The following is a 15,913-nucleotide window of genomic DNA, read 5'->3' on the forward strand; positions in this document are numbered from 1 at the left end:
ACTCAGTCTGTGTCTCATAGGAGGTCTGTGGGCAGTTCAGAAACCCGTCCACCAGTGACATCATCGATGGGGAATCCAAGCTAATAGAAATTGCAGGGTTTCTATTCCTGAAAAGTTGCAATGGGAAAATGGAAGCAATCACGATAATAAAAATCACACCCGTGTGAAGTTAAGATGATAAGGTGATGTAATGATGATGTATAACAAACGGTGACAAAACAAACATTAAATTCTCTTTATTGTCAATGACGTTTTTAAAGATGGAGTGCCGTGATTTTTTAGGGTTAGGGGAGGGGCTGATAATGTGATGTCACTATATTACTGTTTATTTCATTGGCCCGTTTGACTGTCAAGGGTTCAGCCTCCAGGAAGAAACCCTAAATACAAAGTTAATACACCATTGCACATAAAAACGACTCCAGGGTGTCTAATGAAGTACTGTCACCTCATAGACACCTCATAGACAAAACTGGAAAAATACAAAAATTGTGGCACTCTTTAAAACAAACATTGAACTAAAAACAAACCTTTATAAAATCACACCTGTGTGAAGCGAGAGGCGCTCTTATCATTATACATCATCATACATCATCTCATGAACAACTGAATTCATGTGATTGGTTAGCCGATTTGCTTGTCTACATATGACGTAATTTTTCCCTTCATTGTCAATGGCATTTAATGTTTGTGTTGCCAGAAATGTACATATTTGGCGGACATTTGACCTAATTTCTCCTTTCATTGTCAATGGCAAATATGAGACGTGTGTGGACAAAAGCTGTATATAGGAGGGGCTCAAAAATCTAATAATCTTATATTTAAAAAAAAACTTGTCTTAAAAGAATCTGCCTAACGATGATGTCACTGGCGGACGGGTTTCTGAACTGCCTATACAGCATTAGTGAGGACCAATTATATAAACATAGGTTGAACATAGATTGGTGAAGTGGTCCTTTAAGCTCTATCTATATGATAATGGTAAAGTCCTTTATGGACAGAACTGTCTTTACATTGTATTGTACAATCCTTCGGAAACAGACTCCAAGTAGACAAGAGCTGTATAGGCTAACATAACTGAATGAAACAATATCTGTGACCTGGGTCTAAACTAAAGTAGTCTATAGTCATCTCAAAGAATGCTGAATCATCACATGATCATTCGCAGGATATTTCCTGTTAAGGGATTGACCACTTTTTATCATGGCCATTGAGTAAGAATTAAGATAAGACATGCATGATTTTAACTGCTCAGTGAGGGAAGTGTCTACTGTCTTATCTGTCAAGAAAGTGGTCACTGTTATTGTTATTTCACACAAGTGTAAACAGCACAAATGTGTAATAACATTCCAGTCAGCATGACCATATAAGGGAAGGGCCTACATTTGACCTACATTTACTACATTATGACTCAGGATGGGCTCGTTCATAACCTCCCTTAGGTTATATTTACACTGTGTCAGTAATGTGAGCTTGAAGTCACCCAGAGCACACATAATACAACCGAGTCACCTCAGCAGACCTGCACAGCAGTGAGTCATTCAGGCCAGAGTAATAACAAACATCAATTCGTTTCAGAAGGTTACTACTATATCTGCTACACACCTTGTTGCTCATTGGTTCCGTGGCACAGATTTCACGCATAGCTTGGCCAATCCACAGAGATACAGAACCTGTTGGGTCCACAGAACTTGTTGGGTTGGCCAATCAAGGAGGCCGATGAATGTTGATCTCCTAATATGGCAAATGTAATCTACACTGCAGATCACTGGACACTGTTCGTCAGTGTTGAGTTGACGAATGCATTTCACTGTAATATTCTGTGTTGAAAACGTGAACAATCTGATCCGTGTTGCCATCATAGAACTCTCCAAAGGTGTACACCTTATCTCCAACAGCAACACGTCAGCACGATGTACAGTGTACACCTTGGGCTTCATCTTGTGCCATTTTTTACTATTTTGAAAATAAATTTAAAATAGTTCAACTAGCCGATCTACATCTACACGTTGTGAGCTTGTAGATCAGCTATTTGAACTATTTTAAAAGGTTTTTTTAAATAGTAAAAAGTGGCAAATAAGTTTAGGTATAAGGGGTAAGGGGTGGCGCAAGATATAGCCCCTTATCTCCAACGGCAACACGACGTACACCTTATCTCCAACGGCAACACGACGTAAACCTTATCTCCAACGGCAACACGATGTACACCTTATCTCCAACGGCAACACGACGTAAACCTTATCTCCAACGGCAACACGACGTACACCTTATCTCCAACGGCAACACGACGTACACCTTATCTCCAACGGCAACACAACGTACACCTTATCTCCAACGGCAACACGACATACACCTTATCTCCAACGGCAACACGACGTAAACCTTATCTCCAACGGCAACACGACGTACACCTTATCTCCAACGGCAACACAACGTACACCTCATCTCCAACGGAAACACGACGTACACCTTATCTCCAACAGCAACACCACGTACACCTTATCTCCAACAGCAACACGACGTACACCTTATCTTCAACGGCAACACGACAGCACGATTAAAGCCTTTATTTGGACCTCCAGTTACCGTCCAAGTCCATGCAGCAAAACATTTCTCACACTGTAAATCACACTGGATTTATAAAGCCTCGCTCTGAGAAACACTAGAGGTGTAATGAGCGTGTTATTGTTTCAGTGGCACAAATGGCCCGCAAAGTTTGGCCAATCCACACAGCCGAACAGTTGGGTTGGCCAATCAAGGAAGCCAATGACTGTTGATCTCCTATATGTAATGCTCCACAGCAGACACTGGACACTGTTCGGCAGTGTTGACAAATACATCTCACAGTAAGATGCTCTACGGGCAGCTGGATTTGTCTGTAAAAGTTGTTTGTCGTTTCATTTTAAAGGACATGGTTGTGATGATGAGATGGTGATGTCGTTGAGTGATGATGTCATTCCGTAGAATTACCCAACAACGTTACTCCAACAGATTGCAGTATGTAGGATCAGGATGTCAACAGATTAGAACATATTCTGTGGGTCTTGAAAGATTTTTTTTGAGGGACTCCCCAGCTTTGTGTGTTTGTTTGTACCCCATAGCGATGATTCGATTGACTGAGCACGGAATGTGAGGATTAAAAGTGAGGACAGAAAAGTGAGGACGCCAAAAGTGATTGGCCGGAATGTGATGATGTATGATGATAAGAGCGCCCCACTCACTTCACACAAGTGTGATTTTTGAGGGGTGCTAGCCTCTCCTATGTCCAGCTTTTAGTGTGTGTCCACAAACTTTGTCCTACACAAACATTAAATTCCCATTGACAATGAATGGAGAATTTTATAGTGTAAATTTTAAGTCAAGTACCACAGACGAATAACAGTCTAAGTCCACACTATTGATCCATAATATATAAATGATAGATAAGGGTTCAGGACAACGAGGCCTTTTCGTGGAGGGGTCAGTCTGAAATTTGGACTTAGACTGTTTTTCGTCTGTGGTACTAATAATGTCAAATTTTACGCCATAGACTATAAACACAAACATTGCGTAACACAAAGTCACAAACATTGATGACGGAGGACGCAAATTGTGATTAGCCGGAATCAGATGATTTGTCACCAAGGATGTATGAAATGAAAATGGTTTCCTCTTTTTAAGTGGATTAACTAAATAATATGAATCACCCATCATCTGGAGAAAGTGACTAGATGGAGATCCCAGTTCAAACCCGAGCTCCCCCAGAGTTATAAGTGTCAAAGTGTCCTGCAAGACTCTGAACTCCTTATTGCTCCCGATGCAGGTTGGTGCCCTGCATGGTTTCATCCGGCATTGTGTGTGTGTGTGTGTGTGTGTGTGTGTGTGTGTGTGTGTGTGTGTGTGTGTGTGTGTGTGTGTGTGTGTGTGTGTGTGTGTGTGTGTGTGTGTGTGTGTGTGTGTGTGTGTGTGTGTGTGTGTGTGTGTGTGTGTGTGTGTGTGTGAATGGGTGGATGTAATGCACAATCTCTGTAAAGCGCCTTGGTTAAATTAAAGGCCCTAAGCACCATTTACCATTTACCAAAGAAAGAATAATACATTAGGGGGAGAAAGGATGATGGCTGGATAGCAGTATATCTGTGCAATATACGGGGGAACAAAGTTCAGCTGGGAGCTGGAAAGATGGCAGTCCTACTTTATTGTTGGGCCTTAGCTTTCCCCTAGGCCGGGGTGTAACAGTCAGAACAACCTGAGGTCCCAGGTCCTCATCAATGTGTGCACAGAAGAACTTCATGTCACTGACCCTGTCGACTGCAATGCCGTCAATGAAGATATGGGTGTCCTCTCTCCTCAGCCTCCTTTAGTCCACTATCAGCTAGTAAATAACATTTACTAGCTTCATTCATTCATTCATTGGTCAATAATTAATTTACTCTCTGTGTTGAACATTCAGCGTCAATGTTATCACAACCTCACAAATGCTTGGAACCGCTTCTCATTCTGCAAATACACTCACTGACTTGGGTCACCGGACATCGAACAAAGTCTCTCTCTCACACACACACACACACACACACACACACACACACACACACACACACACACACACACACACACACACACACACACACACCGAACCAAGTCCCCTGAGGTGCAGATCAGCACAATGTCATTATCATCTATCGGATTGTACATGGGCATTACCTATTCAGCCTAACTTACATGCCTTTTGTGCTCTGTAATTCTTCTCTTGAGAGACCCCGTCCATACTAGTCCCGCCTTCCACCACAACCCCCCGCAACTACTACCGTCCATCTGTAAATCCCATCCCCCCCACCTCTTATATCCGTCTCACCCTACACTTCTCCAAAACCAAACCAGCTGTCTTGGCCGGTCGTGTCCCCGGAGGCATAAACAGGTGCCAGGGGGAGGGGTGGGGTAGGCGGGGGGCGACTGGAGGGTCTCAGCAATGTGACATGGCAGCATGCTCTATCTTCTCCAACCTGCCAACACACCACTTTAGCTGAGACCTTGGTGTTGTTTACAGCTGTAACAGTCATCATTGTTACCAAACAGCTGCAGCTATAGTTGGGTATCTTGTTAGAAAAAATTATAACAAGAGTGACAAGAGTGACAAACAACATAGAATCTGACATGGACTCATTCATTCCCTCAGCCATTACTCAGCTAAACAAGAAGAACTAGAAGTAGTGCCCCTCGGTGCACAGGTCTCCACCAGGATTGAGATTTGGATCAAATATGTGTTGCACATAAATGACCCTATTCTGGTGGCGCTCGAAAAGGCAGAATTGAAAAATGCAGGCCAAATGTATTTCCTTGGACTGTAGGGACTCGGGGAGTGTGCACACGTTTTGTGCATACAAAGTTTTATGCAGATCGGTGCATGTAAAGTCGTGACTTGGCCTGTGATAGCGCCACCATGAGGCTGATTTGAAAAATGTCAAGTGGCATTGCTTCCTCAGCCTAGTGGGAATATGTGTGCACAGTTTCACTCACACTCTCAGTCAGTGTAGAATCTGAGAAATCAATCAGACTCGTCTTGATCACATGACTACAGAGATCATGTGTACCGATTTGCGTGAGATTTGGATGAAATTTGTGCGACTAATATAAACAAATGTGTTTTACAGAAATCGGCCTCATGGTGGCACTATAGTTGTGGAATATTTGGGGCAGAGGTTCGTCGTTGGCATCCAGGGAGTGTGTGTGCACAGTTTGGCATGCGGATGGGGCCAATGGTGCCAGAGATTAGCTGGTAACGGACGGACGGACGGACGGACGGACGGACGGACGGACGGACGGACGGACGGACGGACGGACGGACGGACGGACGGACGGACGGACGGACGGACGGACGGACACACACACACACACGGACGGACACACACACACACACGGACGGACACACGGACGGTCGGACGGACGGAGTGCAAAACATACTCTCTCCCCATGCCTTCGGCCTGGTGGAGACAACAAATAGGATGGTATATTATGATTTCATGATTGTCATTCATCACATGTGATTTTATGTAGGCCTAATTGGATTTTATTACGTTATTACGATGCTACAAAACAAATCACCTCCTCTATTTACATTAACATTTTGTATACTGCCATAATGTTATTGTTTGTCTTGTATGTATTTTATTTCGGGACTCTCATTTTGTATACTGTAGATACTTGTGGTTCATCCATTCGATTTGAAATCTGTTTGTAAAAGGTTTTATCACAAGTTTAGAGGAAATGTGTAAGCAATCTAAGCATGCTTATAGATGATGTAAAAAATTGCATTGGACAATCCCTGAATAATAATAATATAATAATAAAACTTTATTTATATAGCACTTTTTTAAACCAAGTTACAAAGTGCTTGAACAATCAAAACAATATAAAACATCAAAATGCAACAATAATGTAATAACAAAATAATAATAGTGATAGAAAATACAAATAAGCAATAATACCGGAAATGACTTAAGGAGATAAAAAGGCCAACCTGTATAGATGTGTTTTAAGAGAGATTTAAAACTTGTTAAGGAACTGGTTAGCCTCAGTTCTTCTGGTAGGCTGGTCCAGAGCCTAGGGGCCCTAACAACAAAAGCTTGATCACCTTTGGTCACCAATTTAGCCTTGTGACTCTTTAGTAGACCCAGACCGGATGATCTATTCTAAGGATACGTGAAGGTACATATTATTCAACCATTGTACTTAAATAGGTGGGAGCAAGACCATTAAGAGCTTTAAAAGTTAATAATAAAATCTTAAAATCGATCCTGAACGAGACTGGCAACCAGTGGAGTTCAGCCAACACAGGTGTTATGTGGTCAAATCTCCTGGTACCAGTAATAAGCCTAGCCGCCGCATTCTGGACCAATTGCATGCGATGTATCAAGTTTTGGTTGAGTCCGGAGTACAGAGCATTACAGTAATCTAAACGAGAGTATACCAAAGCATTCACAACAGTCTTAAGATTACTAGAAGAAAGAAAGGATTTTATCTTGTGGATGTTTCTTATATGCATGAAGCCTGAAGAAGATAGAAGGAAACAGCTAGTGCTTGTTGTGCTGGGTCAAAGCCACGTGTATATTAGCACAAAGCAAGAAAGAAAGAGAAAGAGGATGACTGATATAATCACCAGTACTGTACGCACATACCAAAATAGCAACCACAAGTCATTGTTACTATTATTCTAAGATGACTGTGAACTGCCCATGGACCCGCTGATATGGGGTTTTAAAGAAAAGTACATAATGGGGTTACTACATGTTTACTTTACTAGTGTGGTTTGTTTAGGTTAACATTATTTGTGTATTGTTTGCTGCAAATAGATGCACATTGTTGATGGCTGTTGAAGGCCTATAGTATATTGTCAAATTTCAACATGTTGCTTTCATGCCATTGATGGCGTACCAAACGAATTTGAAATGTCAACAAAGTGCACTTGCTATATTGCTGTGGAGCAATCAGTGTTTTACAGCCTTTTCAAGTGCTTGCAAATAGGGCACTCGCGATTTGGAAACTGTCCTTGGATGCAGTTAAGTATTTCTTTTGAAGCCGAAGAACAAAGATAGACACACACACACACGTGCACACATGTGCGCGCGCGAACACACACACACACACACACACACACACACACACACACACACACACACACACCACACACACACACACACACACACACACACACACACACACACACACACACACACACACACACACACACACACACAAAGATGTAGTGGGCTTAGTAATAGTATGTAGTATCTAGGCCGGGGACTCAGTCATTATGGTACACAGTCCACCATGACACATCTAGATAGGCCTACCCTCCCCTCTCTCTCTCTCTCTCTCTCTCTCTCTCTCTCTCTCTCTTTCTCTTTGTGCCCCCTGACACTTATGTGCAGGCCTACATGTTGGTGTTTGTCTGAGGGTGTCCATGTGTGTGCTGTGCATGCATCATATGCATCATGCATCATTCACTGTGTGCATATTTCCCAATTGATGGACTGCTGCAATACAACATTGACATCTTAAAACCAGAGCAAGATGGCTATGTATTCTATAAATGTGCACCTATACCTCTCTGCAGGCTGCAGCTCTATTTGATATTTTTTATTTTTTTATTTTTCTCATACCTCTATCCTTCTTTCTAAGTAACTAAAATGTGTGGGTAGCTGGTAAAAAAAATCCATCCACTCCTTTACATCTGTCAAAGTCGAGTTGAACGTGAAGTTAAGTTTCCCGTTAATTATGTTTTAATGTGTTAATTCCTTGCTGTGTTATATATAGTCTATAACAAAACCAATGCAACGGTATGTGTGTAGCAGGACAGGTAGTAGCCTAGGTTACGTCACTGTATTTGTCAGAAAGGCACTACTGCAGTGCTATAACCACAACAGCATGCAGTTTGTCAGTCAGCCTGGAAAAAGGCATGGATTGTGCAATGTAGGCTACGCGGTACATTTGGCCAGCTGCTCTCTATCAGTGGTCTTTCACGGCTCTGAATGAGGAGTCTAAACAGAGGCTGCTGGCTGGTTGCTGCATTTGCATTTGAGGCAGACTCCTAGCAGACTTCAGACGAGGAACCTGGGACAGCGGATGACTCTGAACTTAACCAAACTTATTTGTTGGTCGAAGAATAATACAACGACAACCTCCACCACCGGCGTAATACACTGTCACCAGGACTAATGCAGTTTATGTCGCGTGTGTTGTTTGGTTATAACATATTGGGAGTAGCCTATTTAAAACTAATCCAAACGTAGATGTGTATAGGACTAGACAGAACTAGGTTTCTTCGCGGAGTAGTACCAAATCTCCCGCTGGGTTGCACATTGCGTTAATCGCAGAGCTCCAGACACACACAGGCGGACTGAACTGAACACCAAGGACTGAAACCATTTCAATGTGATGCTTCGGCGTTGCCGTGGAGTTTACTAAACACTTGGTTGTTTTTTTAAACACCACATTTTCCATACACCTGGGTCTCAACAAATATAAGATTTGTTTGCGGATTTTTATTTCGCCAACGTGCGGACCTCTCAGCACTGGAAGGACTTTGACTGAACTCAAATATGTCAATTTTGCCTTTCACTCCCCCCATTGTGAAAAGACTTCTGGGCTGGAAGAAGGGAGAGCAGAACGGGCAGGAGGAGAAATGGTGCGAGAAGGCGGTGAAGAGCCTGGTGAAGAAGTTGAAGAAAACGGGACAGTTGGACGAGCTGGAGAAAGCCATCACCACGCAAAACATCAACACCAAATGCATCACCATACCGAGGTAAAAGATCCACTGCACTGACTACAGTGGCTGGATTATTCTACGCACACTCACCTATTATACACTGTGTCTGAAACCACAGCTACAGACAGTCCATCCCGAGTGTAACGCAGTGTTACATAATAAATGGAATGTGCACAAAGCAGCACTTCTAGTTCATTGTTGGATCGATGGATCGAGATGATGATGATGGTCACCCACAGCATTTACTTTCTAATCTCGCATGCGTGATAAGAATGACACCTTTGATTGTTTTCTTTGTGTACTGAGACTTTGCCAAATCACTGGTAAATATAATAGGCACATACCCGTTTAAGATTATTACAATAGCTGCAAAACGTGTCCTTCTTTGAACCCATGATCTGTTCACTCATCTGTCCATATAATATGATATAGTGCGCACACATACACACGCACGCACACACACACACACACACACACACACACATGGAGCCCATGTTATATAACGTGGCCTTAATCTGGGACGCTTTCTAGCACGGTGGGTTTGTTTGTGTGTTGCGCGTAGGCGAGCCTGTGGGAATTGGGTTTATATTCTACCACGCCATGTTGTGAAGCAGACAGTGCAATCGCAGTCGCAGCACACAACCCATAATCAAACATTGGCATTCATTCGGCGAAATCCTTCGGTGAAATCGTTCAATGCGCTTTATGAGGCTGAAAGGCTTGCTGGTTGCTGCACTGCCTTGTGGAGACAAGTGAAAGTCTCTCTAGGTAGGGGAACTGTTTGGTAAACACACGCACACCATGCTGACTCCGTTTTGCCTTGAAGCTTTCGGAATGTGGTCATTAGAATTTTAAACTGACCTCCACCTTCCCATGTTCAGACAATGTGAATGTTACACTGTCAGTTACTGCTGTTTTTACTCTGACTGCAAAATGCAAATTCTGCAACACAGTCAGCACTCTACATTGCCATGCTTGGCAGGAGTTTGCACTGGCAGTGATTGCTTCACAAGTTTTGTCAGCAGCAAGCAAAAAAGGCCTCGGACCCTCACCCCTCATATCTCCACTGTAGCATGCCAGCTGAAATCAAATCTGACACAGGGCACTCCCACATTCTTAACTGCCACAAGTGTTTTGCATATCATAGTGTGCATATGCCCGGGCCTGTATCCAAAGTTTAAGCTTGCCTGGAAAGTTAAATGTTTGTTTCCAGTTTCATATTCCTACCACTAATGCAGAGGGGAAGCGGTGGAGTGCGCTAAGATGACCTCAGATCAATGTTTCCCTGGAGAGCTGGCCTTGTGGTACCTGCGTCCCTGTTCTATTCATTCCCAACATGCCGGCCGGCTCACAGCAGCTGCCACAAGCCTGCTCAGGCCTGTCCCATGGGGAGTTTCAGGCCTGTCCCATGGGGAGTTTCGCTCCCTTATCTTCCTGACACATGAACTGTGGCATGAACTGCCGGTGATGGGCCTCATCACCGGCCAGCTGATCTGATGGTCAGCTAGCGAGTAGTAGCCACTGTGGACAGCTGTGCACTGCGGAAAGCAAGGAGTAGTAGTGGAATCTATAGGGTGACCATAACTACTGTAGCAGAGAAATCTAGGTGGTCCTGTGTATATAGCTTTGTAATTATTGTAGTTCTAACAAGACACATTCTTCAAGACACTTGTTGTTTGAAGACTCCTAGTATTTACTGCACTTTTACAGTAGGCATGCTGCTGTGAATACTTTTGTCTAGGGAGGTATGTGAAGGACAATTATATCCGTTTTGAAGAAAGTGGAATGGAGTAGAATTCCAGTGGGCGTGAACAATGCAGATAAAGCCATATTCAATTTTTTGCCAAATAGCTATATCATATAGGCATCTAGCTTGGCCATTGTACACAACATTTGTGTGTCTGAGTTACCTGTTTACTTTTCAGATAAAGGACCATAAAGGCCATAGTATGCTCAATCAGTTATGAAGTAGAACGTATGGAGCAAGGCAGAGCAAAAGACGGCGTATTCTGTCTGGCTGGCAGTAGAACTTTATCCTTTCATCTTGTTGTCCATATTCCCCATTCAGCAATTGGTTCAAATTCCATGGTTGATTTGTCACACAGTTGCGGCCAGGATTCCATTAATTCAGTTGGGATTATTCAATGCTTGGCCTGCACCACATTGAATTCTGACCACAGAGTTGTATTAGAATTGTAATACAACTCTATGGCTGTGTTTCCAGATGATGGCTTGAGGGTTAGGTCGACAGTGGCTCAGGAGGTAGAGTGGCTGTCTTGGAATCAGAAAGTTCCCGGTTCGGTGTACACCCATTATTACGACCTCTCAAAATTCCGACCTCCCATAATTCCGAAAAATGCCCATAACTATGACCTCCGATAAGTCCCATACCCAGAGGTCGGAATAATGACATGGCACCCCCGGTTCAATCCCTGGCTCCTCATGGCTATGTGTCGAAGTGTCAAGTTGAGCAAAACACTGAACTCCTACAGAGATTAAAATAGGGTGCATTTTGCATCCCAAAACGCAGTTTATAGTTATGGGGCGCAATAAAACAACGACCACTGCATCCACGGGATGCACTACAGTACTACTGTACTGTCTTCTTCTGTTTTCTACATGAATATAACCACATTATAACCATATAAAATGAAATGGGAGTTAAATGCAGCAATTTGTAAAAATGGCAAAATATGACTCCTAACGTCGTTGAAGTGGGACTCATAAAATGTCCTTGGGACTCATCTAAAAGACCATCCCTGCATCCCGGGACTCATTACATTAGTGGCAGCGGTGGCCGAACGGATAGCGGCGCGGTCTTGATACCGGAAGGTTCCTAGTTCGAATCAGCCGTCCGACACGTTAAAATTACCACCGCTGAAGTGCCCTTGAACAAGGCATTGAACCACTACGATGAAATGTGTTCTATGAGCAGGGCCTGGCTGGAAACAAGTTCTTGAGCTTAGCCCAGATACCCTGGGTAAATATAGATTTCATTTCATTTCATTTCATTAAAAACCTATTTACATCACTGCTCCTAATTTCTCCTGATGAGAAGGTTTGAGGCGCACTTCATGCTGTCTGTGTGAATATGTGAGTGAAGGTGAAATACATTGTAAAATTCTTTGGAGAGAGGCACTATATAAATACAGTCCATTTACCATTCCATTTAGTACTTTTGTTTTGAGGAAAGATTTGTTCCATGCAAGACTGCATGGAATATGGATATCCTCATCTGATCAGATTAATTACACAGATTAAGCAAGTTGAAATGTGCTGAAAATCTTTGCCATGTAAGTATAAAAATGTAATTTCATACTTACCGGTACATTTTGTATACCTTGCTAATGCTATCTATTTAGCTAATTAGCTTGACTATAAAAATATGTCATTGCTTTTAGATATGCAGTATGTTTGGTGTCCACCCAATATTCCGACCTGACATGGCACCCTATGTTTACTACTACTACTACCAGTAAGAAGCCTGAGGGCGAGAAGCCACCTCGCTCTAAAGTCGCGTCTCGCGTGCATGCATCCGCCTGGGTGACAGCAGACTGCTGGGCGAGCGCTGGTGCTTTGGCATGGGGGGTAAGATCTTCATTTTCGGGCCTGTTGAGATCTCTAGTTTTCGCCTAATAACTTTGGGGCAGGCCCGTCTAGAGTTTAAATGGACAGGCATCAGTGAAAAGGGAGACATCGAAGAGGAAGGATGGATGGGGAAGGATCAACATATGGAATGTCAGAACAGGTCAGCTCCATATATGGAGATCTAAGGGTTTGAGGTCAGATGTAGAGTTGCTGGCCAATATTGATGACATCAGGGATCTCCATATATGGGCTTAATATTGATGACATCAGGGATCTCCATCCCTGATGATGTCACGTGATGTCACGTGCCCTACCAACACACTGACGGGAAATGCACGATTCCATAGTTAACTGCAACCTTTGGTCGCAACTACTACTACTATACTACTTTTCTAGTTCTACTAAGTGTAATTGTGGTAGATATGTGTTGTTATTGAGGGGCGCCAGCCCCTCCTATGCCCAGCTTTTAGGGTTTGTGTGAACACAAACATTGGCTGATGATTGGCTGATCACCCCATAGCGATAATTTGATTGGCTGAGCAAAGTACATATTGAGGATAAAAGTGAGGGCAGAAAACTGAGAAAAGTGAAGACGCCATTAAAGAGATTAAAATAGGGTGCATTTTGCATCCCAAAACGCAAGGGACGCAATAAAACAACGACCTCTGCATGCACCGGATGCACTACTGTACAGTAGTACATATAATAATAATCATTATAATCGTTTTCTACATGAATATAACCATATAAAACGAAATGGGAGTTAAAGGCTGCAATTTGTAAAAATGGCAAAATATGACTCCTAACGTCGTTGAAGTGGGACTCATAAAATGTCCCATGGAAGAGTGTTGCGTTGCTGCCTTGAAGTCTTAGCCTGGCGCGGCCAGACTCATAGCGGGGATTCACTGAAGATTGCGGGGAGGAAACATCAGTGAACCCTCGCTATGAGTCTGGCCGCGCCAGGCTATTGAAGTCTCACTTGTGTTGGTATATAGATTGTGCGTGTAGGCCGTCTCTACGCAACGGTATCAAGCGAAAAGGAAACGTCGGTCAATTGGATTAAACCCCATTTGCTGCGCTATGGGATGATGAAACTGAACGAACAAATGCGTGGAATCGCGCACGCCGCACAATATTGGCACAAGCCAAATAACGTCTTTGACTAAACACAAGGAAGTGGCAGGCACTCACTTCTGCTGATTATAGGAAAATGACAAAGAGATGCGTATAGGAGAATAAGGAGAGATGACGCATCCTTACTCCAAGGACATCTCCATGCAGGCGCGCAGCCGCGCGCCGCTCTACCACTAATACTAACTAATTTGGCACGGCTTACGGGTATAAGTTACGGGTGGTTTTAAACTCCACTATTGACTTCCCAAATGTGTGTGACCAAAATAGCAATTTATGGGAAAGCGTGCCAACACGCCCATGACCACACCTCTAGGCGCAAATACCGGTGTCGCAAAGAAGATAGCGGGTGATGCTGGACGAAAATACCATTAAGGGACAGAGAAAGCTCCTATATTCGTAATTTTCGGGCAGCGGCTGAATTGCGGGCCGCATTGCGGGTAAAGGCGGCGACGAAATTGGAGCCCTTAGTGAGTATAGACCCGAATCCCCACAAAAGAACACTAGCTACAGCCACTTTAACTTTGATTATTACATTTTATGTCACATTTGGTGTATTTCTAGGGCAAGGCCATTGTATTACTAGGCCGCTGGGGTTTTCCAAGGCTCCTGTGTAATTTCAAGTCTTAGTCACCCCACAGCAAGCTGTTGGCCCTTTCTCACTTTCAGTGTCTCTTTTCTCTTTTTTTCTTCACATAAACCTTAAAGCTCTCTGAGTTGCTCACTTCCGTCCAATGCAAACATTGGTGTGTCAAGTGCTTCAAGTCGTTAAAATGTGACACTATCCAGTGTTCAGGTGGTGGGTTCGAAGTGGCGCAAGCCTTCACTGTCCAAAGGTGGGAACTGGGAAGGTGACTCATGTATGACTGTTATCATCAGTCTGTTTTTTTTTTTCTCTAATGATGGTCTGACTCAGTATTATTAGTACTATTAGATTATAACTGTATTGATCCGGGATGGGGGGATTTGTTACAGTAGGAGTAGGCTACAATGAGACAAACGGTTCATAGAACAACAGAAGCTCACAGAATAGAAGCATCTGTAGTGTACTGTCATGTACATTCACAACCAAATTGTAATATTGCAGGCAAAATGCATATTTATTTAGATTTCAACAACACATTCCCTACACTGTAAATTAAATGTAGTTGGAACCGCCTCTAACCTACACATACGTCTTTGAAAACAACTCATATCCCAATGATCTCAATGAAGGACTGTCCTAAACTCACTGCAGTAATGCAGTTATTTTTTTAATGTGATGTTGAACTTTGGTAGAACCTTCCTTACCTTGTGCTGTATAGCGACATACTGTAATTAACCCATTTAGACCTGAGAACTGCAGATTCTTCTAAATCATGACAGTTTTCTGAAAAACCTATTTTTCTATGTCAGTCATTCTCAAACATTTTCATGTCAAGGACCCCCAAAAATATATGTAATTGGCCACCGACCCCCATCTGAAAATATGTTCTTCCAGGGACCTCCCAGAAGCAAAGATTTGAATTAAAAACGTTCACTGTGAAAGAATATATATTCAAAGATTTGTGCTACATTTTCACGATTTTTCTAAAATAGCAGATCTACAGGCTCGTAGCGCGGCACTCTGTGCTTAAGTATAACATAATGCTTCCAGAATGTGTTAAGAAACAACTCAAGCCAAAAACTGTGTCAAAGACATTTTTGTCTAGACCAGTAAATATTGCTAGACTGTTCACTGTAATTATGACAATGACATTTCAAAGCAGAGCAATAAGTCTCAAATTTGTCACATGAACCTCAATAGCAGCCGTAGGCCTGGCTTTATACCTGTGCTACCTGTTCTGCTGCTGTCATTAGGCATAAACTAGAGAGGTGCCTGTGTTGTGATGTCAGAAAATGCCAGATCCATATATGGAGATATAGGGGTGATCCGGTCCTGAGCCCGGGCAGGGGGTTTTGTGCTGGTTCTGGACA

The 15,913-nt window shown here is 43.0% G+C and overlaps 1 protein-coding gene across 1 annotated transcript in view; it reads left to right on the plus strand.

Moving 5' to 3' along the window:
* The first annotated feature begins 8,606 nt into the window (after positions 1-8,606).
* Positions 8,607-15,913, plus strand: part of smad3a (SMAD family member 3a) — a 31,890-nt gene continuing 24,583 nt past the window's right edge. Inside the window, exon 1 of the mRNA XM_079497988.1 lies at positions 8,607-9,274. Coding sequence (XP_079354114.1) covers positions 9,072-9,274 — 203 coding nt within the window. The 5' untranslated portion in view covers positions 8,607-9,071. The remainder of the gene's footprint in view (positions 9,275-15,913) is intronic.

This window comes from Electrona antarctica (genome assembly GCF_951216825.1).
Source record: "Electrona antarctica genome assembly, chromosome: 3".
Classification (NCBI taxonomy): Eukaryota; Metazoa; Chordata; class Actinopteri; order Myctophiformes; family Myctophidae; genus Electrona; species Electrona antarctica.